General features: G+C 38.8%; 1 protein-coding gene across 5 annotated transcripts; it reads left to right on the top strand.

Moving 5' to 3' along the window:
- Nucleotides 1-3053: 3053 nt before the first annotated feature.
- Nucleotides 3054-26449, top strand: nvl (nuclear VCP like). 5 transcript variants are annotated; one of them, XM_042502799.1, is made up of 24 exons: nt 3054-3098; nt 5100-5174; nt 5714-5784; nt 7271-7323; nt 8091-8181; nt 8295-8358; nt 9352-9594; nt 9699-9804; nt 10096-10172; nt 10305-10439; nt 11221-11322; nt 11498-11615; nt 12493-12637; nt 13992-14301; nt 14435-14656; nt 15922-16026; nt 17879-17941; nt 18758-18877; nt 19127-19226; nt 19504-19610; nt 20034-20110; nt 21035-21126; nt 22976-23073; nt 26265-26449. In XM_042502799.1, exons 2-24 carry the CDS (start codon nt 5118-5120, stop codon nt 26307-26309), a joined length of 2601 nt encoding a protein of 866 aa, XP_042358733.1. In that variant the 5' UTR covers nt 3054-3098; nt 5100-5117; the 3' UTR covers nt 26310-26449. The 5 variants fall into 5 exon arrangements, with proteins under 5 accessions (XP_042358733.1, XP_042358731.1, XP_042358736.1 ...); XM_042502797.1 differs by having other exon boundaries at nt 3066-3151; XM_042502802.1 differs by having other exon boundaries at nt 3066-3151; nt 14438-14656.
- The last annotated feature ends 518 nt before the right edge of the window (nt 26450-26967 follow it).

Below are 26967 nucleotides of genomic sequence, written 5' to 3' on the forward strand. Positions count from 1 at the left end.
AAAAAAATGTTTCACAAATTGCAAGAAATGAGCACATTTAGAAAATAATTTTAAAAAAGATTTTTTTCTTGAGAAAAGAAAAAAATGAGCCAGGGAAAAACTATATTTACAATCATCAGAATTATATATTTAAAATTATGTTACAAAATGATTATATTTTTTTAATCACTTTTCCCACGTCATTTTTTTTTTCTTTTTTTTGTGATTATAATTTTATTTATTTTTTCTTTGCTTGTCTGTTTCTTAACTTTCCCCAAAGAGTAGGCTAAAATCCAGCATCTTTCTTTTCTTTGTTTTTTGTTTTATTTTATTTTATCTTGCCGTTTACCAATTTCTTGCTAATTTTTCAGTCATTTCTTCTTTTGTAGCTCATCACCTTCTTCCCGTGTTGTTGGGAGAAATCAAACCAAATTCCTCAGGTTTCAAAGGGTTAAAAGAGCAGACCAAGACTTCAACACACACTCAGCTTGAAGTCTGCTCTAACTTATTCTCAGGGATTTCTTCAGCTGCTCGGCTGCACAGTAACTAGTAATGACTAACAGGCCAAATGCAGGTGAAGTGAGTGAAGGTTTGAGTGTTATAAAATGAAGTATGTTTTTACATTTAACTTTGAATGTTGAATTGTTTTTTTAATCGTGAACATTTAATGTTATAAAGAAATACTTAACCCTCTGAAACCAGTTTTATTTTGCTGCGTTCAGATGCCTTTCATAAGCTATCTGAATTTCAAAGCAGCTGCTGATTTTAATCAACTCCTTCTTTCTTTAACTTTAAAGACATAGCAGGATCAAGGACAAATGTTATTTTGTTGTTTTAAACTTTGTTTAAACTTTGTTTAAAAAATGACTAGTAAATCTACCTTCTGCCTTCTGTCTGACCCTTTGAAACCTCAACAAATTGGTATGATTTCTTTTTCAAAAACATGGTGGAAAAGGTAATGACGAACTTGGCAAGAAATGTCCCAAAAAATTGAAAGAAAGACCAAAAGGGTGACAAGAAAATTACTTAAAAATGAGTTTCATTAGAAAAATGACAGCCCCTTCCCCCAAAATGTCCAGAAAACTATGTTAAAATGCTACAAAAAATATAACAAAAATATATGTAATAATATTATTTTCAACCCATTTTTGGTGATTTTCTTGTTGTGTGTGTGTCAGGGAACTTTTTTACTCCTTTTTTTGGTGCAAATTTTTGGGCTGTGTCTTGTGAAGTTGCTCGTTGCCTTCTCCCCATGTTTTTAAAAAGAAATGAATTCAACTTGCTCAAGTTTCAAAGGGTGAATATTTGAAATCAAGTTTGAAGATGCTTTAAGATCTCTGCTGGTGAGGAGGAAGCATCGTTTTCCAGAATGATGAATCTCTCTTCACTTGATGGGTGAATCTGAATTTAATGGATCCCCTGAGAGCTTCTCTGAATGCACAGTGTCCGTTAAAAATTGTGATGGAGGAGAGATGATGGCCTGTTTCTTATGGTTTAGTTGAGGCCGGTCAGTTCAAATGAAGGGAGCACAGTGATTTTATAGACAGCAGTTTTACTTCCATCTCAGTGACAACAGTTTGTGTTCAGTCCTTGTTTCATGTGCACACAGCCAGCTACATATAGAAATGTTAACCCAGTTTTCTGTAGCAGAACCAGACTGAGCTGCACAGAGTCCAGACCACGACCCCATCCAGCCCCTCTAACGCCTCCATCCAGTTGACTGTGTCCTCCTTTTTGGTGCTGGAGCTCGTAGGGAAGCACTGCTGATTCTGTAAAATTGTTTTTTCTGCTGTTTGCTTTAGTAAAGGAGGTCAGTGAATGTATTTTGGTTTCTTTTATTTCTTTAGGTTAGATTTGGTCATTTGGTCGCCCTTTCAAGTCTGTGTAATAAACCATATGTTCATACCCTTGTTTGGTTATTTGCTCACATAAACCACATTCATTTAACTGTGTTTCTTTCTCTCTCTTTTATTATTTTCATTTATCTATTTTATTTATAATTTGGCAGTCAGAAAATTTACTTACTTCAAGCCTGTTTTAGCGATGATAAATCACAACAAAATCAAGTGCTTCAAGGTAAATAACGGTTATATATAATAAGGATAGAATAAATAAAAGTACAAGCCAAAAGACTAGCAAGCATGTAAAAAGGTGAAGGCACTCAAGGATAGATACATTTTTAAAAACTATATTAATAAAATACATTAAGTAATAAACATGAAGAAGAAAAGAGGAGAAACATCATGGTTCAAGTCCATTTCCATTATCAAATTCCCATTTTGATCAGTTATATCCTAAATAAAGAGAGAATAAATTATTTAAATAAAATAATGTAGGAAAGGTGAAGAAAAATGCACATTACTTGTGACTTATTTTGTTCACAAAGAATGACAAACATTTCATATCACGTTTTTTCTCTGTTCATCAGTGTTTGTTTTTTTTTCCACATCCATCTGGATGTGAAAAAAAAACATTGCTGCAAAATGCCTATTGTCAAGTGTCAGAGACCATAGAACATATGCATGTTTCAGGAAATACCTATCAAAAAGAACAATTATAACAATGTATATTTATTGATATTTTTTATAATTTATTTTAATATTTATATAAATATGGGTGTTTTTTAATGTTTTTTTTTTTAATGTTAAGATGTAATGGTAAATATTTGCACTTTATTTAATATGTGTTAAAGTGGTGTAAAATGGGTTTTACATATGTGTTTTCTGTTTCTATTATTTTGTTGAAGTTTTTTTTTTACAAAATGATAAATAAATCTGCCTTCTACCTTCTAAAATGAACAGGAGTAAAAACTGTCCTGGAGTGTGCTGGAAGTGGACACGTTTAGTCAGCCTCCTGAGGACAGATCTGGTGACAAACTGTATCTAAAGTCTTGATATGTTATGGTGGGAGAGTGGGAGCATAGACTGCATATAAAGATATTTAAATACATCTTTATATTCAGTTATTTCGTGGGAGTGTAGGAGTTTACTGACACCAGTAGGTGGCAGTACTGCGTCTCTAAGGATGCCAGATGCCGTTAAACCTCAAAGAAGAAGAAAAAGAAGCGTTCACTTCCGGGGTGAGTCCCCACGCTGCCAGACTGTAAACAGAAGCTCACAGTGAGTTTAACAGAGTTACTGACACTTTGCTATGCGGTGGTGTTTTTATTAAGGTACGTAACAACATGTCATGTTAAAGATGGCCGTGTGTGTCTGACTTTAAGTGCTGGGAGTGTGTGTGTTTTGGTTCAGTCCTGTCTGTGTCCACACACACACACACACACAGACATGGAAATGTTACACCGGCGTTAACGGTAAATGTTTTCTACTTCCCGCTCGTTATTTCTAAAAGAATAGTTGCTCTGTTGTGACATACAAACACTCGTAACGTTTAGTTTTCTCGCTTAAATCATGTCCATACTTTACAGAAGCGGTATCGACTATTAAACGAGTATATGACACTAGCACTGTTCCCAAAATCACCCTGTTTATGGAGTATTAACAGATGATCAGAGTGATTTCTTTGATTGAAGCCTCCTACATGAGTTTGCTGCTGCTACTCAGCTGTGAGAGTTATGCTTCCAATTAACCCTTTGAAACCTAAGCAAGTTAGCTTCAGTTCTTTCAAAAGCACGGGAAGAGGGCAGTGAGCAACGTTACACGACATGGCCCAAAAAAGTGCAATTTTTTATTTTTATTTTTTCCCCAATATCTTCAGTTTTCAAAGCTTCTAAACGCAGCACATATCATTCCAGATGTTAAAGGGTAAATAGTTAGACTGATGATTGACATGGAAATGATCTCTATCTTTGCTTCATGTTTGTCTGTGTGTGTGTGTGTGTGTGTGTGTGTGTGTGTGTGTGTGTGTCACTGCTTTGGCGGTCTGTGTTAATCTGAGTCTGTCTGCGGGAATGAGATGAATGCACATGTGTCTCGCTGGTGTTCACATTTGATTGAAAGCACAGATGAGCGTTGGGTCTGAGAGGGGTGAGATAAGCCTGCCTCACATCTGTATCTGTGTAAATGTGTCTTCCCATGACAAAGATGTGTGACAGCTCAGTGAGCACAGCGTCTGTATTTGGGTGTGAACCTGGGACACATTGTTGACCTCTGGGACAAGCGGGGTGTCTGCAGGTCCTAAAAAAGTCTGTAAATGCTCTGAAATTCAATTTTTTATTTTTTAATTAAATGTTATTCAGTGATCTTAAATTTGAATATATGAGGTTAGAATCACTACATTTTTTACAGTCTAATTTCATTCATCCTTAATTTTATTTCTTTATGTCATACTGAGTTAAGCTCTTTTGATGTTACACATCTTTAAACCTTTAAATGAGCCTCATCTTTTTACTTTAAATTTGCACTTACATGTTGGCAAAATTAACTCATAACTAGATACTCCAAGTAGAACCTTCCTCTGCAGGGGACCACACTTAATCTTCTTACCTTTATACTTACCTGCAGTGTGTGAAGAAGAGAAAGATCATTTGTCCAAAAATTGGTCTCAAATTTGGTTAAAAATCATGTCAAAATGGTCTGAAAAAGCATTACTGTTTTTTTTACTCTGAATTGCATACTTCATATTTTGGCATGTCGAATTTGAGCAACTTGAATATATATTATAATTTTTGATTCTGAATTTGTGAACATGAATTTGTAAAATAAAGGTTAAAATGAATCTGAAGAATTGGATTTAAAAGAATAACTGAATGTTCAGTGCTAGAAATTCAATGGCCTTTAAATTTCAAAATCAGATGGAACAGATTTACTTCCATATAGATACTTTGATTTGTTGTTTTTTTACTGTTTATGTTACTGATCCAAAAACCGCTTTAATGATAACTGATAAAGTTCTGCTTATAGAAAAGTCGTTCTGTGATGAGAGCAAATGCTTTTGTTTATATTTCACCATGAAGCTGCTGTGCTTTTATATCCGGTTACATCGAGCGAAAAGCGTTGTAAGTTATCACAGTTTATTTATTTATCTGCTCTTCAGCTCTTGCAGCAGGGCTCAGCATTTTTGCAGAGCAGTCATTTCCGACAGGTTCATGTTTTTTTAGCCAGTGTAGAATTCATGCTGTAGTTACATTTATTAATTTATTTCTGTTTCTGCTGCTGCAGGTTTAAAGACGCACAGACATGAAGAACAGAGGCGGTGGATTTGTGGACAGTCGGCTCAGACAGAGAGTGGAGCAGGTACGAATTATGTCCTCTTTCCAGGGACTCTGTAATATAGTGGCAACAATTTAATGAAGAAAATACATAAATGCAGATGTTTATATAATCTCACTATTCAGTAAAACAGATGAACAGTTTCTCATAGTGTGCTGCTTCATATCATACAAACTAAAACATCCATTTTTAAAAGAACCTCTTCACAAAATATACAAAAAAGTGGAAATTAGGCATGAATATTGTGACATCTTAACTTTCCATCAGTCAATAACTAAGCAAAGTAATAAAATGAAGTTATATAGCATTTGTATGAAGTGGAGACAAAGATAAATGTCTTAAATCACAGTAGCTGTCCTGCCTTCAGGGGACATGATGAGGGACACCAAAGCAGTGATGTCACATCCTGTAGCCGGTTGGCTCTGCTCTTCTTCTCACATTATTTTCATGCTGTCTCTGTGTTACTATCTGGTGAAATTAACATGTGATCAGAGACTGGGTGTGAGTTTCTGAATTTGATGTCGGTCGTCTTGACTGTGTTTGATGTTGGATTGTGTTTTCAGTATTTGGAGACCTGCACCAGTCAGTATGTGGACCTGTCGGCCCTGGCCCTGGAGCTTCAGAGACTGTACAGGTGAGAGCATCAGGAGCCACAGCAGTGAGCAAGACAGTTTTTTCATTCATATTTTATTGATTGACTTATTAATAAATCACAGGATAAAAAACATGAACAAAAAACTACGACAAACAGACAAAGAAACAAAAACGCATACAAAAGAAAGCCTTATTCCTATGTGGATTTGCATCGTATTCTACTCTGATCCACAAGCAGCTGGTCAGGTCTCAGACACCCATAAAGTGTGTAAATGAGTCTCATGCAGACAGTCTCTCCTGTCCATCCCGCTGAAAGAGATTTGTTCATATGATGCAACTTTTGCCAACTCTTTGGACCAGTTTCTAATTATAATTTGCTTTCCCACCATTATATTGCCTGAAGGAAATCCTCGGCTCCACGGTGAGATATGATTTTTAGGTCACTGAGAACATAAAGCCTCGGGCAAAATTCAAACTTAGTCTGGGTTGTGTTTGTAATGCGTTCATGAACTTTTCTCCAATAGTTCTGGATCATGGGACATTCCTAGAGAAGGTGAAGAAAAGCAGCATTTCCAGCAATCAGCGTTTTGAAATTTTGATGTCTCTTGATACCCTTGTAATATTTTCACAAATATCATCCAATTCTTTTTCTGTAACATCAATGTTCAAATCCCCTTTCCAAGTTGAAATTAAAGCATAAGATACATTAACAGTCTGCTGATAAAGTATTGTGTAATAAATATATGCCACATGTCCCAGATCCATTTAATCAACACTTTGTTTATCAAAGTGTTTATTATAATGAATAGGAGCAGCCTAGCTGCCAGAAGACAATGTTGGCATTGTAAGTTTCTGGTAACCATGGATACATTACATTTGCATGTTTCATATGTAACATATCAGCATTTATAAAGTGACGTAGTTTTTGAGCTGACTCTCATCTGGAGGTGAAGGGGATACTGGATTGCAAATCACCTCGGAAAGACGCCTGCCAGAGTTTTTTGTAGCAACCAGGGACTGTTTTTCCAGCTAGTGGCACAGAAAACAGTTTGTTTTATACAAAGACATGGCTGCATTTCTGCCACGATAGTGGTTTTTAACAGAGGAATTGCTGCTTTTTCAGTATGGATTATTTTACCAAGACCAAGTATTTTAAGCCAAATCATGATCATGTTCTAACCATAACAAAAGTGGTTTTTGTGCCTAAAGCTAACCACATATTTACCAGTGTTGTTGAAAGTTGAATGTATCCATTACATAATAATGTGCAAATGTATGTTTTTCAAAAACATAAAATGCCAACCTTTTTTAGTGGCTGATAGAAGTAAACGTGAGGACAGAAACAGAACTTGAGCTCTATGACAGCAGCAGTTAAACTGAAGTGCACACTGAGTAAATACTAATATGTATATACAAATTCACTCTGAGTGAATATTAATATGTATATACACAGTCACAGTGAGTGAATATTAATATGTATATACACATTCACAGTGATGCATGTTTGCTTTATATTGTATCTGTAGAATGGAGTACGGCAGAAGAAACAAGACGGCTTTCAGGATTCAGGTGGAGAAAGGTAAGAGAGGCAAAAATACATTGATGCCATATTAACCTCTTACTGTATATATCCTTACATGTGCTATCAATGTGATTACTTTCTTTTCCTTTTTTTCTAATTCTTGTTTTATTGGTTTATGTAAATGTGCGAAAACAAAACACGAAGGCATTGAACATGAAGACCTTTCAATCATAAAAAATGAAAAATGAATACATAAATAGAAAGATAAATAAATCGATAGATAAAAAATGAAAATAAAATGGACAAATAAATAGGTGGGGAAAAATTGAGGGTAAATAAAAATTATAAAACAAAATAATCTTGTATTTACTTTAAGTGTGTTTTTTTAAATGATTTAAACTTTTATTGACTTTTACGATAATGGACAAACAAAAAAAACATAAAAGCGAACATGAAAAATAAATATCTAGATACTAACAAAACAGGCAAGAAACATAACTGACATTCATAAAAATGTGGCAGAAATTGGCTACAATAATGCAGGAAGCATCATGAGTGCGTGTGTATTTTCATAATGAACTTGTTGAAGGCCTGGGTATAGTTTTGAAATAACCTTTTTACAGGGCTCTTTCTCATATGCTGTAATAAATATTTTGGGAGATTATTTTCAACTTTGAATTCACACTGAGTCTCCTTGAAGTGCAGAAAAGAAAAAAGCTGAAGATGATTGTTGGGACTCAGTGTTAGTCATGACTTATTGCTTGCTTTTTAGAATATAAAATGTGGTGAGTTCTTATGTGTTTTTTTCTATCTGCCTCTCTCAGTGTATGAGGTCATCATGAAGGAGTCGGGGCTGAATCATCTGGAGAGCAAACATTTGGCCAAGAGAGCCAAACACAGCCACAATGACACCGGGTAAAACTCTCTCTGTGTACTGGATACTTTCCTCTAGCAGGATTTTCTTTCACCTGCGGGCTCTAACAGTCCTTCTCTCTCATGTTGTCATACACATGTGTGTGTGTTCACAGTGAGGGCAGCAGCAGCAGCTCAGAGGAGTCCTCCAACACTGATGACCACCTCATGGACAACACCGTAAGAAATCATGTGAAGGAGCTTCAATCTGATGGCAATCTGAGGAATTATAGGAAAAAACAGTGTAATTTAAAAAAACAAAAACAAATGAAAACCTTTTTTTTGGATGCTCATGCACATTTTCTGTATTTATTTATTTATTTTATGCATGAATTTATTTATTTATTTATTCATTCATTCATTTATTCTACTGGGGAGGTTTGGCTTTTTTTAATTTAAATTGTGAATTGCAGTGACAACCAAAAAACTGAAAACAAGCACAACATCATGCAAACGGTCAAGAGAGACAAACAGTGACACACATGGAACTAAAGACAATGAAATACAATACATAACAAGACGGATATAGCACAGGCTTTAACTGATGGGTGTGGGAAATGTGGTCTAAACAAACAACAAAAACAACACCAAAACATATAGCAAAAACATGTGTGTGTGTGTGTGTGTGTGTGTGTGTGTGTGTGTGTGTGTGTGTGAGAGAGAGAGTGAGAGATGAACGTTTGTAGGGGGGAATGAGGATATATGTTTAAAGAAATGTATTGTCTACAATACACGATTGCACATATACCACATTAACATGGTTAAAATAATGATTTAATAATAAAAAAATATGTGTATATATATATTTGAGGGAGAGGGGATGACATGCAGCAAAGGGGCGAGGTTGGAATTGAACGCACGGCACTAAGGACGTGGTCTGTGTACATGGGGCGCCTCCTCTACCAACTGAGCTACTGGGTGCCCCTTGTTTTTTTTTCTAGATTATTTTTGGGGGTTTTTGCCTTCTTATTTGATAGGACAGCTTATGGGTGAACAGGGGAGAGAGGGGATGACCTGCTAGCAAAGGGCTGAGGTTTGGAATTGAACCCACCTCTGTACATCTGTACATGGGACGCCCGCTCTAATAACCTTAAAAAAAGATAAATAAAGGGCACAGTCGTTTATGGCAGTTTACTCTAACCATTCCTTGTTGCTGCTTTCCGCCATCTGCAGCCCACCAACCACATGAACAGTTCTCTTACGTCTCTGTACCGGAAGGGACAGCCGGACTCCAGCACGTCCTCGCCCAGGAGAGATCAGCCTGCTGCCAGCGCTCCTTCCAGTACAGCCAGCGCTCCTCCCAGTGCGAGCACACTGGTTTCCACAGGAGGCTGGTTCATTGATAGAGGCAGAGGCCCAGAGAAGAACGTCTTCATTGACCTGTGTGAAGAGGAGCCAGCTGATACAGCAGCAAATGTCAGTTCCAGTGGAGGACATGTCCGTCCACTGAAGACACAAGACAGTTAACATGTTGACAGTGGTTCAATGATCCCTTTAGAACTGATATGTTTTGTCCCCAGCAGACAGATGTGTCCATGCTGGAGCCTGAGAAACATCCCAAAAAGTCAAAGAAAAGGACGAAGAGCTCCACTGAAGCTACAGAGTCTCGCACCCTGAATAAGAAAGGTACCACCTATAGAGTATAGACTCCTAACCTACTATTAAACATTCAATACAAATGAACTTAATTATAATGATAATTCATATTCAGCTTGTCAGTCAGTGCCTGTGGGGCTGCTAATAATTGATCATCATGTTTTATATTGATAACTGCATAGTGTTTCTTTGGTTAGTCAATTGATTGATTGCATAGTGTATTAAATACCCAAACTGATGGATATATTTCTAACATAACCACAGTCCACTGTGATGAAAGCTGCATTCAAAGTGTTTTTTTCTGTGAAACTGATTTCTCAGCAAAGTCAAAGTCTCCAGAGCTGCAGTATCCCACCCTGAAGTTTGAAGATGTGGGAGGAAATGAAGAGACATTAACGGTTTGTAACTTGACTTTAACGGGGCTGGCTGAGGTTTCCAAAGTCAGAGGCTCTAATTGATCCGTGCTGAGCATATGTTATATTATCCATTGGTATTGTGGTTTTCACTTGCAAAAATTTATATTTTTTCAGGAGGTGTGTAAGCTGCTGATCCACATGCGTCACCCAGAGGTGTACCAGCAGCTGGGCATGGTTCCTCCGAGGGGTTTCCTCCTCCACGGACCTCCCGGCTGTGGAAAGACCCTGCTGGCCCAGGCTGTGGCCGGGGTGAGTACCAGACAAAAACAGGCTCACTTTAGAGCCTTAGTCCCAGACTTTTTTAAAAATTTATTTATTCATCCATTTATTTATTTATTTATTTTCATTTTTTTATATTGGGAACCAGTATTGTAAAAATATCAATATTTTCATTTTTTTTAAAAATTAATTTTTTCCCCGTTTTTCTGTGGGGTGGTAGAACAGATAAACAAAACACCATCCTATCCTAACCCCACCCAAACCCAAGGCATTTATTTTTAAAAAGGGACTATTAAAAATGAACAGGCAGAAGAACACCATTGGAAATATTTTGTAGTTGCTTACTCTAAGAAAATAGATGCAATGAGAACCAGATGAGTATTTACATAGGAAATAATAAGCTGCTATATTGTTTATGGAAACTGGCAGATGAGCCTCCCAGGGAATATTTCACTATTTCTGATGATGAAAAGGACATTAAAATAAATCAGACAACCAGGATTTGGCAGAAGGAGGATTGGGACTTTGTTAAAGGAACAGCTGCATCTGCAAATGAACTTCATATCTTTCAAATCCTTAATATTGGTTTGTCATTGAGCTCATCAAGTAGAAACGTCTCCTCCTGAAATCACAATATGCAGTTATACATCATGACTGAGCCATACTGGTTGGCTAATATTGGTTTTGTTACATGTTGTGGTATCGCTGTAGTATAAAAAGCACTGCACTGTTAACATCAATTTCAAAAGTCACTGAGCTCATGATCTTTTTGCATGCTTGTTCAATAGAGTGATGTGGTTTTGTGTTCCAGGAGCTGCAGCTGCCCATGCTGAAGGTGTCTGCTCCGGAGCTGGTGTCCGGCGTGTCTGGAGAGTCTGAACAGAAGCTCAGAGAGCTCTTCGACCTGGCTGTGGTTAGTACTGGCTTTCTTCTTTAGTATCAGTCTCGAGGTCTCAGTGTAGTCAGCTCATATGACCACGCCTCCAAGTGATGTTCCTCTGCTAATGCTGATACACAATAACTGTCATTTTTTAATATAAGAAAGCGTATTGTATAGCATGTGGTCCTCTCTCTCTGTCTCCCTGCAGAGCTCCTCCCCGTGTATCCTGTTTATAGATGAGATAGATGCCATCACGCCTAAGAGAGAGGTGGCTTCGAAAGACATGGAGAGGAGGATCGTAGCCCAGCTGCTCACCTGCATGGACGGTAGCAAACACTACCTTCACTCCCAATAAAGTCCAGCTGATTTTTAAAATGCAGAGTAACTGTCACCAGGTATTAACCAATTAAAAGAGGACATGTGGATGAGCCAAACAGAGTACTACTTTCAGTACAATACACGGCGATAAACTTTAAAAAGTTGATGAAACGTTGATTGTCATCCTCTGACTTCTCTGAAGTGTAACACTAGCTGGCAGCCGTTATTTTTTCAGTGATGTTTGAATCTGTTACAGCCAAATAACAGCACCACATCTGCTTTTAACATGAAAAGGGCTTTGATTATTTAAAATCTATATTATAGCTTGGAATTAAGCTGTCTGGTAAAGAGCTGAATGTGCAAATTGCAGTTTTGGCTAATATGTAAAAACAGGTGCAAACAGAACGCCATTAAATGTGCTCAATGAGTGCACATCATGCCAATGTGGCATCCTAAAAAAAGCAACCTTTCAAACATCAGGAGGTGACAGGTAACGTCCTGCAGTGCTGTAACTGAAGAGCAGCTTTATATCTTGTTATTTAGTATTATGAGTTATGAGTTCCTGTTCTGTTGTACTTGAATTTATTTTTCATTTTGATGATATGCGGTGTTGGGACAGCTACTTTGAGAGCGTAGCTTTGCAGACTACTAATTACTCACACCACAGTAAAGCTACTCTCTGGGGAAATATGGATTGGTTAACGAAAGCTGCTTAGTTTAAACTGCTCTTTAAAACAATAATCAAACTGTCAATGTAAATGTGTTAAAACAGAATACAGGTCAGATATTAACTAAAGAATACGGTAAGCACAGACAGCTGCCTGTGAGCTTCTGATCACTGGACTCAGGTGAGGTGACGTGTTTCTGGTGCTTCCCTCCTGACAGACTTGAACAGTGTGACAGTGACAGCTCAGGTCCTCGTCATCGGCGCCACCAACCGGCCGGACTCCCTGGACCCCGCCCTCCGCAGAGCAGGACGCTTCGACAGAGAGATCTGCCTAGGGATCCCTGATGAAGCTGCTCGGCTCAGGTCAGACGCACGCACGCACGCACACACGCACGCACGCACACACACACACACACACACACCCCATCACCATCACCATCACCATCACCATCACAGAGACATGAGGACCTCCACAGCAGCTGCTGCTGGTCCCTCTTATTTTACTCAGTCCCCTCCTCCCTCTTCTCCTTCTTGTTTCTCTCCCCTCTCTCTTCTTCTTCTCCTCCTCTTACTCTTTCTTGTTCCTCTTCTTCTTTCTACTCTTCTCCTCCCCTTCTCCTCCTTCTTCTTCTCATCATCATAGAGAGCAATTACTAATTCCACACCTACCATTATTGTAATATGACATGCATCTGTTTCTATTATTGCTGTGCCCCCCACCTCCCCCACCCTCTCTCCCCCTCTCTCTCTCTCTTTCCTTTTTTGCCATGATTGTATTTCATTTGCTATTTACGACATCTATTGCTCGTCTGTCCGTCCTGGAAGAGGGATCCCTCACTATCCTCTACCGCTCTTCCTGAGGTTTCTTCCTCTTTTTTTTTCCCCGTTACAGGGGTTCTTTTTTGGGAGTTTTTCCTTGGGTGATGTGAGGGTGTAAGGGCAGAGGGATGTCGTACACTGTAAAGCCCTCTGAGGCAAACCATGTTTTGTGATAATGGGCTATATAAATAAAACTGACTTGACTTGACTTCTCCTCCTCCTTTGCCCTCTTCTTCCTCTTCTCACCCTCCTCCTTGTTCTCTTTCTTCTGCTTCCTCTTCTTCCCCTCCTCCCCCCTCCTGTTCTTCTTTTTCTTCTTCTTCTTCTCCTCCTACCTCTTCTTCACTGTCTTCCTTGAACACTCACGAAATAAATCTCCCATGTCTTAAAAAAAAGTCCTAATTTGTCATGTCATGGTTAAAGAAGTGTGGTAAATTTCAGAATCGTGTCTCAAAAACGAATTTCTGGCAATATTTGAATTCTGTTCTTATATGAACCGATGTTATTTCAAGGCCAATGAAATCACATCATCTTTAAACATAGTTTTTTCACTTCTTTACTCTCAGTCTTTGAAAAAAATAAATGACAGACATCTCTGTGTTGTCTAGATCAAGTACACACATTTTTAGAGTTAGTCATGGATAATTGAATTTTTGACACTAGTTTAAAATCTGCCTTGACACTTAAAAATGTCAATAAAATATGTTCATAAAAAAGAAACAGCGGCATATTTGATTTATTTGATATGGTATGATTTGTCTTATTCCCAGTAGATCCTTCCATCTTTGAAGTAAACACAGGGACGTTTGCATATGGTCAGGACGTTTGTTAGACGATGACAGTGTCTGACTCACTGATGCTCACACAGTCTCAAACAGAATACTTTGTGTTTCATCAGGATCCTGCAGACGTTGTGTCGGAAGCTGAAGCTGCCGGAGGACTTTGACTACCAGCAGCTGGCGCGGCTCACCCCGGGCTACGTGGGCGCTGACCTCATGGCTCTGTGCCGAGAAGCCGCCATGAGTGCCGTCAACCGGGTCCTGCTGGAAATAAGAGGACGGACACAGAACCAGAACCAGAGCTCCTCCACAGAGCAGGTAGCTAACAACGATCAGACTGAGGCTGCTGCAGACGGAGAGGTCAGAGAGCAGCAGCCTGCAGACATCAACCCGGAACCTCAGGAGGAGGCAGCGCCGACTGAGAAGCAGGTACGAGCAGCTCCAACAACACATCTTTCTCAGTCAGTCAGTCAGTTTGAGAGTAATAGTGTTTTGAATTTTGGCGGGGCCTTTTGTTTCCCGCCTCTCTGCGTTATTATAATGAGCTGTGTCTGGTGTCCAGCAGGGGGAGCTGTGGCACCTGCTGCAGCTGCTGAAGAGCACAGAGACGCTGTCAGAGGAAGAGCTGGCCGGCCTCTCCATCCTCATGTCTGACTTCAAGGCCTCTCTGTCCAGCGTCCAGCCGTCAGCCAAGAGGGAGGGCTTCGCCACGGTGCCTGACGTCACCTGGGACGACGTGGGAGCCCTGCAGGACATCAGAGAGGACCTCACCATGGCCATTCTGGTAAACACACTGGGGTACTTCATATTAACATCCATGATCCAGACTGGTGCTGAGTGATATGGACCAAAAATCACACCTCTATATCTTTAGGCTGAATGGTGATGTATGATATATACCGTAAAACTGAAATTAACAGCCCAGGCTTGAATCATTGAATTCAACAGGCTTATATTTGGGACAGGCTTTTAATTCATTTAACGATTGACATTTAATGATTAATGATTAATAAATAATGAATGTGTTGTAAAGCTGTATCCTCTTTGTCTTTTAATCCTGTTAAACCTGAGCAAATTGGCTTGAGTTCTTTAAAAAAAAAAAAAAACATGGGAAGAAAGCAAATGAGCAACAAAAGAAGAAGAAAAATTAGCAAGAAAATGGTTGAGGAAGTAAAAAAAAAACAATAGTAATTTTTTTTTCATTTTTAAAGGAAATGACCTTGAAAACTGCTTTAAAATTTATAATAATTTTGTAACATAATTTAAAATATAATTATGGTCAGGTAATCTAATAAATATGTTTTTTGTTTTTTTCTAATCTACTCATTTCTTGCAATTTGTGGAGCATTTCTTACCATTTGTTATTCGTTATCCGTTATTCATTGCCTTTTCCCCCATGATTTTCAAAAGAAATTGCACTAATTTGCTCGAGGTTCAATGGTTTATATAATTTTGACAGGCGTCTGAAAGCAGCATAAGAAAAGTGATGGCGCTCCACATTTCAAAGGGGTTGAAAAACAACAAAATTATACCTAATAACAGCCTACTAACAAAGCACTTAAATCTCTTTAAGTGTCATAATTGGCAAAAACAACAAAAAATGGTGTTAACATAGACTGTATATATACTTTATATAGAGTCTATGGGTGTTAATATCACATATGGTGCTGTTGAGCGCTCTCAATCACCATGGCGAATCTCCTTCCTTGCGACAGCCCTACTTTTTCACTCTGAGTCCCCCTGTGCCTGCTCTGACCCATCCTGTTGCATATGAGACCCCCTACTGGGATCATTGAGTCCTGAAGGGACAAAGGTTTACAGAGAGCTCTGTCAATGTTCTCCCGTGTTACTCAGGATCATTTACAGGATTCTCTGTGGTATTCCTCGTCAGTGAATCTATAGATAAGCTTGTTGAGTTAATCTGTAACTGAGGACATGGTCCCTTTTTTAATAAGAGAAAAGTTAGATGTGCCTCTCAGACTGTGACGTGTGTTTATGTTTGTGTTTGTGGTTTTTTTGTGTGTGTGTTTGTTTGTTTGTGTCCTGCAGGCTCCGGTGCGTTCTCCAGAGCAGTTCAGGGCTCTGGGGCTTAGCGCTCCATCAGGTGTGCTGCTGGCTGGACCTCCAGGATGTGGAAAAACTCTGTTAGCTAAGGTGCCCCATTACACACAGTAAACCTAATAACACACTGTCAAATTTGACATTACTTATATATCTAGGAAACTGATTGCCATGAAAAATGTAAGTAAACGTAACCAATAATCTTATATATTTACTTAATTTTGTGAGGTTGTTGCAACTTAAAAATGATAAGTTGAATTAAATCAATCTTGTTAAGGTTTAGCAACATCAGTGTACTGTACTTATATCTGTATTCTGCTGGTTGCAAACAAGTCAGTCGTGTTTGTATTTTCTTAATCATGTAAACAAAACAGAACTGTCAGATCTCCTAACTTCATATTCGACAAAGTCCTCTTTTTGTTAAGTAGTTAGGTCAGACTAACTTGGTTTCCTGAAGCTGCTAAAACTTAGAAAGAACAAGGAAATTCCACTTGTCATTTTAAGTTGCCACTACTTCACAAAATTAAGTATATACAGCTATTTTTTACCTTAATACTTAGATATAAAGTAAACATAAGTATAAATAAAACATTATGTTATATTTACGTCCTTTTTCAAGGCATGTGGTTTCCAAGATTATCTGATGTAAAAACAACTTGTCAGATTTTGCTGTGCAGCGCTGATATATCATTGAACAGCTCTAGTGCTGTATAAAATTATAACAATATCCAGTATACTATAATTGTCTGTCAGTTTATCACAAATTTCACAAATTATCTCTAATCCAAAGTAGATCCTGAATGATCAGTTCAGTCTAACTTAGAATGGATAATCAGTATTTCTATTATTTTCGAGTGTTTTTTTAAAGTTCACAGCGCTGAGGCCTGAGTATTCTGTATCCATCCTCTCACAATCGGTGCTGTGACCAATAAAAGAGGGCTTAGAGGAGGTCTTTACAGGAAGCTGGCACATTTTTACAACTTGGACCTTATTTTACAGTGGTTTTTTTCCCCTTTTTGGGTGTGTCTTAAGTAATTTTGAAATAGGTTCAGTGCTGCAAAAGAGGGTACAATGTGATCCCAGTGAAACTGTTGCCACTGACAGGATCAGGTAGTTATTCTAAGTGTCTGATGCCATGATGGAATGGATCCCTATAGAGATAGACCCTTTTTGTAACCCTTTAAAACCTGGATAGACATCAGTTTTCTTGTGCAGTGTGTTCTGATGCATATCATAAGCTGTGTTTGTTTTAAAAATTGGGGAAGAATTATTAGACAATAATAAGGGGAAATGATCAGAAAAAAATATAATCATTGTAATTACATATTAAAATTATGTTAAAGAAAATTATATACACACACACACACACACACACATATATATATGTATTAAATTTTTCAGGTAATTTTCTTACTGTTCCAACAATCACCAACTCAAATAAACCCTTACTTCACCCAGTTAGATGTGGAAATATGTCAGCTCTATACGCGCTAAAATGACTTTTTATTTAAATGGAGTCTGGTGGGTTTGGTGATTGTGGTTTGGGGGCTGTTTCTGGTTAAAATAAAGGAACTTCCTGTGAAACAAAATTGTCCCCCTCACCCAGCACATCAGTGGCAAAAACAAACACTTTTAGTGGATGTACATTAGCAGTGTACAAATGCCCTCAGTGATTATATTGCAGCCTCTCTCTCTCTCTCTCTCTCTCTCTCTCTCTCTCTCTCTCTCTCTCTCTTAATGCTAGACCAATTTAAAAAATAGTCCCGCTCAAATCTGTTACAGTCCCACTTCAAGTATTCATGAAGGTCCTCTAAAGATAAATATGAAGCATGTTGACACAACGTTCATACGTTAGCAGTTACACATGTTAAAGGGTTAGTTAAATATAGTTTCTGCAGAGACGGCGAGGCCTGTCTTTGTCTCACTGTTTGTTCTCTCCTGACAGGCAGTGGCCAATGAGTCAGGCCTCAACTTCATCTCTGTTAAGGGTCCAGAGCTGCTCAACATGGTGAGTCACTGAGCTGCATGAGCATTGTGGCATTGCTGTGGCGCTGGATCAGAGTTCAGCCGTCAGATGCTCACTTGTAAACCTTTACCACAGCTCTGAGAGGCTCCCCGAGTGTCCTGCTGGCATTATATCCATGTCCATCAGCAGCTAGGGTTTCTGTATATCTGGATGATTTGCTCACACTCTGCCCCTTTTATTATTTTTTTCCTTTTGTCCAGCCTGATTTATTCAGTTGGTGTTGTTATCTTCACATCCTGGCACTACATACTGTCGTAGTAGTAGTAGCAGTACTTGTATTTTAGTCAGTCATCATGCATAACACAATAAATGCAAACAGTATAGTCAATATAAACAAAAACAACAGTCTGTGTATGATGTAGTGACTGTCTAACACACCATAATACAGAGAGGGCTGATGTTAAAATCATCTGGTTGCAGGGGTGTAAATAGACAGTGCAGGCAGTGCAGTTGCACTGGAGGGCCCCTCAACAATGTGTTAGACAGAAAAAGAGACTTTTATGAGCTAACACTGCTTTGACAACACACCTGTTATCAAAAAATTACTATCTCCATCAAAGCTATAATTGCTTTTTTTGTAACATAGTACAAATTTATAACAAAATATGATGCTTACTCTACATACACAATAAAAACAATTCAATTAAGCAAGTAATTGCTTATTTTCTGTGGTATTTTTATCATATAGATATGCACTGACGATTGATGATTGATTGGTAATGTGCATGTTAACGTCAAATAGTGAAACTTTATGTTGCATGATAACTGATGACTGTGTGTGTGTTTGTGCACGCACAGTATGTGGGAGAGAGTGAGCGCGCTGTCAGACAGGTCTTCCAGAGAGGACGCAACTCAGCTCCTTGTGTCATCTTCTTCGATGAGATTGATGCTCTGTGTCCTCGCCGCTCAGGCCATGAGGTGAGATGATGGACTTTATGACTTTACACAGGAATCCATGAGCTTAATGTTCCAAACATCAGATTCTGCAGTGAGACACAGCAGCTGTGTTGTGCAGCGTGCTGTCCTGCCAGTAGGACATACTGGGTGCATCATGAAGACAGCAGGAGCAGGCGTGCTGCACTGGATTATCACTGTTAGTAATGTTTGTTTTAGTCGTGGTCTCCTGACGTGTGTGTGTGTGTGTGAGCAGTGTTTGTGTCTGTTCAGTCAGGAGCCAGTGTGCGGGTGGTGAACCAGCTGCTCACGGAGATGGACGGCTTAGAGACACGACGGCAGGTCTTCATCATGGCTGCGACCAACAGACCAGGTACACAAACACATCCAGATCCAGATCGAGATCCAGTCAGGACCTCAGATTGAACCAAGCTGAGGTGGTTCAGCTCCTTTGCTCATCTGCATGAAAGAACAGCTGGAACTGTTGTGTTTGTAGGACTATTTTCAATAGTGATGAAAAGTAACTTTACTCAAATATTGTACTGAAGTACAATTTTGATGTATTTGTATAAGGGTATTTTATTTTATGCAACCTAATTTATTATTTGCTGTTATTCTGAACACTACATGACTGTCTTGCGTCTATGCAGATATCATAGACCCCGCCATACTGAGGCCAGGCCGTCTGGATAAAACCTTGTATGTGGGTCTGCCGCCTCCAGCAGACCGCCATGCCATCCTGCTCACCATCACTAAGGTACGTGTTAACCAGGGACACCAGAGAGGGCCCCAAAGTAGATGGATCAATGTGAAATGACTCATAATGTAGTCTGATGGATCTAGGTGTTTTTTGTAATATTTGGAAGGGGACCTTCTCTGTCCTAGACTTTTAACTATTAGGATCAAGTGTGTCCCACAGTCGTCTTTGATGTGTTTATGAGACACCTGAAGAGAAACTATTGCTATGGCACGTCATGCAGTAAAGTCTGAAACAGAAAAGCAGCTCTAAAATCCCACTGAGCTGTGACACTGGAGAGTGTGGAGGCATCGGTTATTTCACTTTTGAAGGAGCTAGGCTATTAGTTTCCCCCTGCTTTCAGTCTTTGTGCTAAGCTAGGCTAACCAGATCTCAGATGGTCTTTGAATGCACAGAGATGAGAGAGCTGCTGATGTTCTGCAGGGAGGCACCAGACCTCAGCTGGAGCAGGATGTCTGCCTGAAAGAGATCGCCTTTGACGAGCGCTGTGATTGCTTCACGTAAGTCTCAGCTTCAAACTGCAGCTGTCCTTTGACATTAGGCGGGTTTCCCTTATCCCTTAAAATGCGCAAACTGAAACTGTGAATATAAAATACGCCTAATGGAAACATGTCAGCTTCTAAAAAAAAATCCTGTTTATCACAAAAAAGTTTTTACTCTTCCATGAGGTGGTATTTCAGGCAATGGAAAAAAGCTGTATTTCACAAAACTGTATTGAAAACACTTTTTGGCTTTTCTAGGTCACATGATGCTATAGCTATGTGCTTGTCAGTAGGATCTGGCTCCCTCATGATGCAGCAGGAGCTACAAGAGCTGTTATTGCATCACATAACTATTCAAAAGTTGAGCGGGTCAAGTTTTGATTCCACAATTCCTCTGTAAAGTCATGGATTATCATCTCACAGAAATCCCTCATATGTGGCCGCTCCCATCTATAAGGGGCTTGCCTTTCCATTATGGCTCCATAACACGCCTACATGGCCTTGGATTGGAAATAATGACGGCTAGTGTGGTGGCTGCAATAGAAATAAAGCTGCTAATGATATGAACATCCATCACCATGGTTACTGGACTGTTATCACCAGAGGAGAAGTCGTAGAACATCACTCATTGGATATCAGACATCTCACAATTGTGTTTTATTGACATCGTCAGAATATCACTTAAATTTTGTATAAATCTGTAACGGAAACCTGCCTACTTATTGCACATATTCATACTGTTAACCTGATTTTTTTTTTTTTTTTTTTTTTTTAAGTTGAAATGTCGTTTTTTGCTGACTGTGATATGGACTAAATATGGAACCACTGATCCTAAAATCTGACTAAGTCTAAGGGTGTGTGTTTGTGTGTGTTTGTGTGTGTGTGTGTGTGTCTGTCTGTGTCTGTGTGTCTGTGTGTGTGTGTGTGCATGCTTTAATCAAGTGGTGCTGACCTGACGGCGTTGGTGAGGGAAGCGTCTGTAAATGCCCTGAGGGCCTACCTGAAGTCCCAGCATTCCTCAGCTTCTGCTCCAGGTAAGCTGACTCCTCCCCTTGCATACCTGTACAGTATTTACTGTTTGAAGATGGACCTGTTAAACTATACTGGACTGTAAGTCGTGATTGGAACGATTCCCATGGTTTCACTTTACTGCTGACTCCTACTCGAGTTATAGTTTGACATGTGGGAGTAAACATGGTGTAAATGAACTGAAACAGAAGTAATTGACAGTTTGTTGACACAGTGTAGGGCAAACCTACAGATCTGCAAATGTCCCCACTGTGGGACTAATAAAGGATTATCTTATCTATTTATCTTATCTTTGAAGCCAACACAAACAAACTTTCCAAAGTCAAACACTGAGTTTGTGAGATGGGGAGACTGGCTTGCTGTAGCTGGTCTCCACCCTTCACTCACGCACAAATTGGCCATTTAAGTGACACTCCCACACTGCACAACACTGCAGCTAATTCTGGCAACACCTGATGTAGAGTGAATGTAGCCCAGATGATTGGCGTGTGAGTCAGTGGCGGTATGGTGAGCAGAAATGACCCGCCTGCAGGTTTTTAGGTCAGCTACAACAGCAAGGGAGAAAGAGCGTCGTGCATATTTGATGGCATCACTCACAAATGCAAAATCAGATGACTTTTACATTATCATACAGCCAAGGTGGAACTATCCGCAGGCAGGTTTCTATTCTATTACATTAGTCTTTTTACTATTTTCCACCTGATGATGTTATTTTTACAGTATTAACCATATGGAGAAAATACATGCTATTTCCACCAGCTTCACTGTCACAATCAGTGTTACTGCTAATCATTGACATATCCCAGACTGTCATCATAAAAGAATCTACCCAGCATGTAGGTTATTGAAAATAATGCTTTTGTGTTTTTTTTTTCATTTAAAAACATAGCCACATTATGACAAAAACCTGGCATTTAAAGGGTTAAAATTCTGAAAGATAATGAATATTTGATATCTATGATTAGAACAGATGTTTGTTAAATAAATAAACTCACTGAAACCAAAAAATCATATTAATGTTTAATATTTTTTAATAGCCTGTTTTGTTTTTTTTGTGTGTGTGTGTGTGCGTGTGCGCAGAGCGGTATGAGTGTATTTGACACTGCACAAAAAATAATCATGTATAAAAATCAGTGTTGCTGCCAATCATTGACATATCCCAGGCTGTGATAATAAAAAAATATCTATTTAGCATGTAGTATATTGAAAATAATGCATTTTTGTGTCTTTTTTTCCATTTAAAAACATAGTGGCGTCATGTCAGAAACAATAGCCATGACATAACACGTCAGTAACAACTGTTAACCTCCTCTGTTATGTGACGGCTGAGCTCGTCCTCTGCTCGGAGGGTCAGCGGCTCCTGGGCTGCATCGTTTTCCCACTCGGCACACATTAACGGACACTGTTGTTCTTCTTTGAGTTAGCTGGCGATTTAGTTTGAACAACTCTCTCCCCCGATTCTGCAATCGCACCTTTTACACAGAACAGTGAGGCAGCATAACAGCACAATATTCCGACCTTGAATGGGCAGCGCAAGGAGCTAGTGACTCCTCTGTAGCGTTACACCCCAAAAACAAGCTCTTTCCCATACGGAAACAGACCATAATAGGATATAAAACTGAAGAGCATCTCTTATGATATGAAATTCAAAATACAAAATAAAGGAAATATTTTTTTTTTAAAAAAACATCATTATTTTATTTCATGATTTTGATAGATAGATAGATAGATAGATAGATAGATAGAAAAGTCGGCGTGTGTCCTCCCTGTACTAAGAGAATCAACCAAATAACAGGACAGTGTCTGACGCTGAGGTGACTCTTTACTGAGAGCTGTGTTTATTGTTCCACGCAGGTCACACACTCTCCTCCGGCTCTGTCACCAACATCCGAGTCAGCAAACTCAACTTTGAGGACGCCTTCAACAAAGTTCGACCGTCTGTGTCCAAAAAGGTAAGACAGTGTGTGCATTTTCAAAATGTTGGTCATGTGACCTGGCCTCTGACTGTCAGCAGAGAGCGAGCAAACAGAGTTGTGTTTACGTGACCAGCTCACACCTGTTTTGGTTTTATGACTTCATTCATTCATATTTAAATCACTAAACAAATTGAAGAGTTGAGCGGTGACTCAGACGTCTGAAACAAGGCCTGTCTCTGTGAGGACACAGGAGCCAAAATCTGACAAGAGGTTGAAGACACCTGGCAGGTTTCCACGAACCCTCAAATTGCGCAATACAAATACAAATTAAAATTGTGGATGTGCGGCTAATGGAAAACGTCAATTTCATGGGGAAAAAAAAGCTCCCATATATACTAAAAAAGTTTTTACGCTCGCATGAGATGGAATTTGAAAAAGCCATATTTGACAAAACTGCAAAAGAAACCCTTTTTCTGCTTTTATCGGTCACATGATGCCATGGCTATGTGTGACTGAAGCAGATGCTCATGATCATCTATAGCAGGGGTCAGTAGCTCACCTGGTAGAGCGGTAGCTGCAGTGGGCGCAGGTTTGAGTCCGACCCTGGCCCTTTGCTGAATGTCATCCACTCCCTTTCCTCCTTTCATGCTTTCTGTCCTATTTAAATTAAGGCAAAAAGCCAAATTTTTTTTTTTAACATTTCTGACTTAAAAAAAGAAAAGTAAAGTCAGTCTGGAGCCACAGAACCTGGGTCTATATGGGCCCTATAATGAAGTTAACACAGCCTGCCACGTCTAATTAATCTGTTAACATTACTAATAGGTCTCAATGAGCATTTATTAATATATTTTACCCACAATATATTTGACTTTATACAGTAACTGTTATTAGGTGGGTTTCCATTACAGATTTGAGCAAAAAGTGCAAGCGCAAAAACTTATTTTTGTCATAAATGGGAGTGTACTTTATATTCAAAATTTTGATTTGTGTAATTTGAGGTTTAAACGACACCTGCCTATAGTCAGAGATCCACAGTGATCCAAAATCCAGCTCCTAGGTCTCCTTGCAAATCAGGAGCTATTGGGAGCAGCTGTGATGTTCTCCTCAGCTGCTGCTATCAGCCTGCTGGGAGGTTTTATAGGGAGGTTGGTTTCCTGCTCAGTTGGCTGATGTCTCCAGAGAGTCAACACCTTCAGCTGGCTTTCTGTGTTTTTTGTTTTGAGCGGAAATTTGAGTTGAGTGTGTTTTTGGAAGTGTGATTCTTCTTTTTCTCTTCTTCATACGGTGACTCCCACTTTACTTTGGATTTAGGACCAATTCTTTTGTTTGTCTATATTTTGATAGAATCAGTGGCTGTGAGGAATTTTATTCTCACGCCTCCTTTTAGAAACCAAATGCCTGATTTTGCTTTCACTCTCTTATACATGTGCAGGGTTTTCTTAGTTTCCCATATTGTGACCCATGTCCTTCAGGTTTTTATTTTCTGGGGAGCTTCCCAAACATTGCTCAACTCTAAGGGGAAGTTTGATACATTTTACACACCTTTTGTGTGTCTTTTTTTCTCTACAATATATTTATATAAGTTTGGTTTTACAAACATAAAAAGGCATCAGCAAAAATATTCCAATTGACACAAATGAGTGCCTGTTTGTATCGAGCTAAGGACCCTTCCATGTCTCGCCCTGCTGCGTACATTTGGTCACAATAACAATCTTGACATACAAACACTGGAACATGGCAGTTAAAGGGTTACATTCAGTAAAAGCATGAGTGCGTTCAAATAATGTGAATAAGTCCATGAGTGTGGAGTAGATAAACATCCATTTTTTTTGATAACTTTGCCTGTGTTCATGCATATGGCATATATTTTAATAAGACTGTGTATTTTTGTTTAATCTTGGAATTTCCAGCTCAGCTCCTACAATAAGTCTAAAATACACTGTGGAAACTAAATTGTTACATTCAGACTGTTAAGAGCAAAAAATGCTCCATTGAAACTCATTCAAACTGACATTTTTGATCCCACAGCCATCAGAGTATAAAAACATGCATTGTATTATTTCTGGGTGTCATTCTGGGCTTTTGACTTGGAATTTGCCATTTTTATTATTATTTTCCACCTGATGTCACTTTTACCATATTTGGCATATGGAGAAAATACACGCTATTTCTGCTGGGTGACCTGTCACAATCAGTGTTGCTGCTAATCATTGACATTTCCCAGATTAGGACGTTTCTAGGAATTTAAGTCGTTCTAGGGTCCACTGAATGCTCAGACCTCAGTATCACAGACCTAATTTCTTCATTAACCCTTTGAAACCTGGATTGATATCACTTTTGTTGTGCTGCATTCAGACGTTTCTCCAAAGTATTTAAACCTTTCAACCCTCAGCCAGTTGGATCAATTTCTTTCTAAAACATGGAGGAAAAAAGCAACAAGCAACTTGGCGGTAAATGTCCCACCAATTGCAAAAAAATATTAGATTTTAAAAAATAATAAAAATAGTTTTAAACTATGGTCCTAATTATCAAAATTATTAAAATTATATATTTTATATATAAATTATATAATTAGATATTATTTTCCAGACTAATTCTAATTTTTACTTATTTATAATACACAGTTATTTTCAGGCTGTTATTTGTTTTACTGTCCATTTTTGTGCTAATTTTTAGGTAATCTTCTTGTACTTTTTCCTAATTTCTTGCTCATTTCAAAGCCAATTTTTCTCTTCTTTCTTCTGAGATAAATGAAGCCAGTTTGCCTCGGTTTTAAATGGGACTTAAACTTTTATGTCTATCAGTTAACTGTCCCATAACCTCGCTGATATCAAGTGGCCAGGAGAACCAGTCTGACTCGTCTCACACTAAACACGGCAGCATGAAACAGAGGGCTGCTGCGCCTGAAAATTCCATCAGTCAGGAAATAATGATTTAAGCCAACAGAACGCCGCCGCCGCCAACTTCACCACAGCAACACGTATGAGCCGTGACTGCTGACAGACAGACTGACAGGTCCTCCTCACCTGTAACACTCGGTTAACGAGTCCGTCAGTCAGCAGGTGTTTGTTGTGAGGAGTGACGGGGAGAAACCGGACTGACATCCGTCTTTAGATCCTTTTGAGGGACGCTCAGGCTTGGCTTTTGTTTGTGTGTGACAACCACAAACACACACACTGACTGTGCCTGTCTCTGTGTGTGTGTGTGTGTGTGTGTTCTCTGTGCAGGACCAGAAGATGTATGAGCAGCTCAGAGAGTCCCTCAGCAGATAACTACGGGACCAGAACCAGAACCAGAACCAGCAGCGGGTCAGCTCTGACTTTAGCTTAGTGATGAATAATTCGACCTCATGTTTGTATGAAATTTTTATTATGGTCATACGTGCTTTTATAATAAAAAGTGTGTAGAAACCAGAGTTTATGTGTGCGAGTGATGAATACTTCAGAACAGCCAAGCCCATCAGAATCAGCTGTGACGTGAGTGGTGTATGTGTGTGTGAGGATATGGACAAGATTTTAGAATTTGGGCTTCAAAAACAGCAGAGGTGGGGGAAAAATCAGTGCAGCATCACATCATGGTATTTTCTGTGGCTATATTTTATAGATACCTTTTTATTATATAAATGATTAATATTGCAAATACATATTAAACGTTTGGTAACCTACTTGAATAATAAAAACAATTGCTTTTTCAGTCTACTTGTTACATTTTGCTGCAATAAAAATGACTGAAGTGAGAGACTTTAGATATATAAAAGACATGTCAATAACTTTTTCCTTTAGGGACAGAATTTTACTCTCACCCCAACAAAAGGTGGAACCTCAGCACACATCCACTGCTGGAAAGAGACTAGTTTTATGTGACTAGTTGAATGTAATTAAATTACAAAATACATTTAACTGAAATCACTGTTAATGAGGGTTTTTTTAA

The sequence above is a fragment of the Plectropomus leopardus genome, chromosome 15 (genome assembly GCF_008729295.1).
Source record: "Plectropomus leopardus isolate mb chromosome 15, YSFRI_Pleo_2.0, whole genome shotgun sequence".
NCBI lineage: Eukaryota > Metazoa > Chordata > Actinopteri > Perciformes > Serranidae > Plectropomus > Plectropomus leopardus.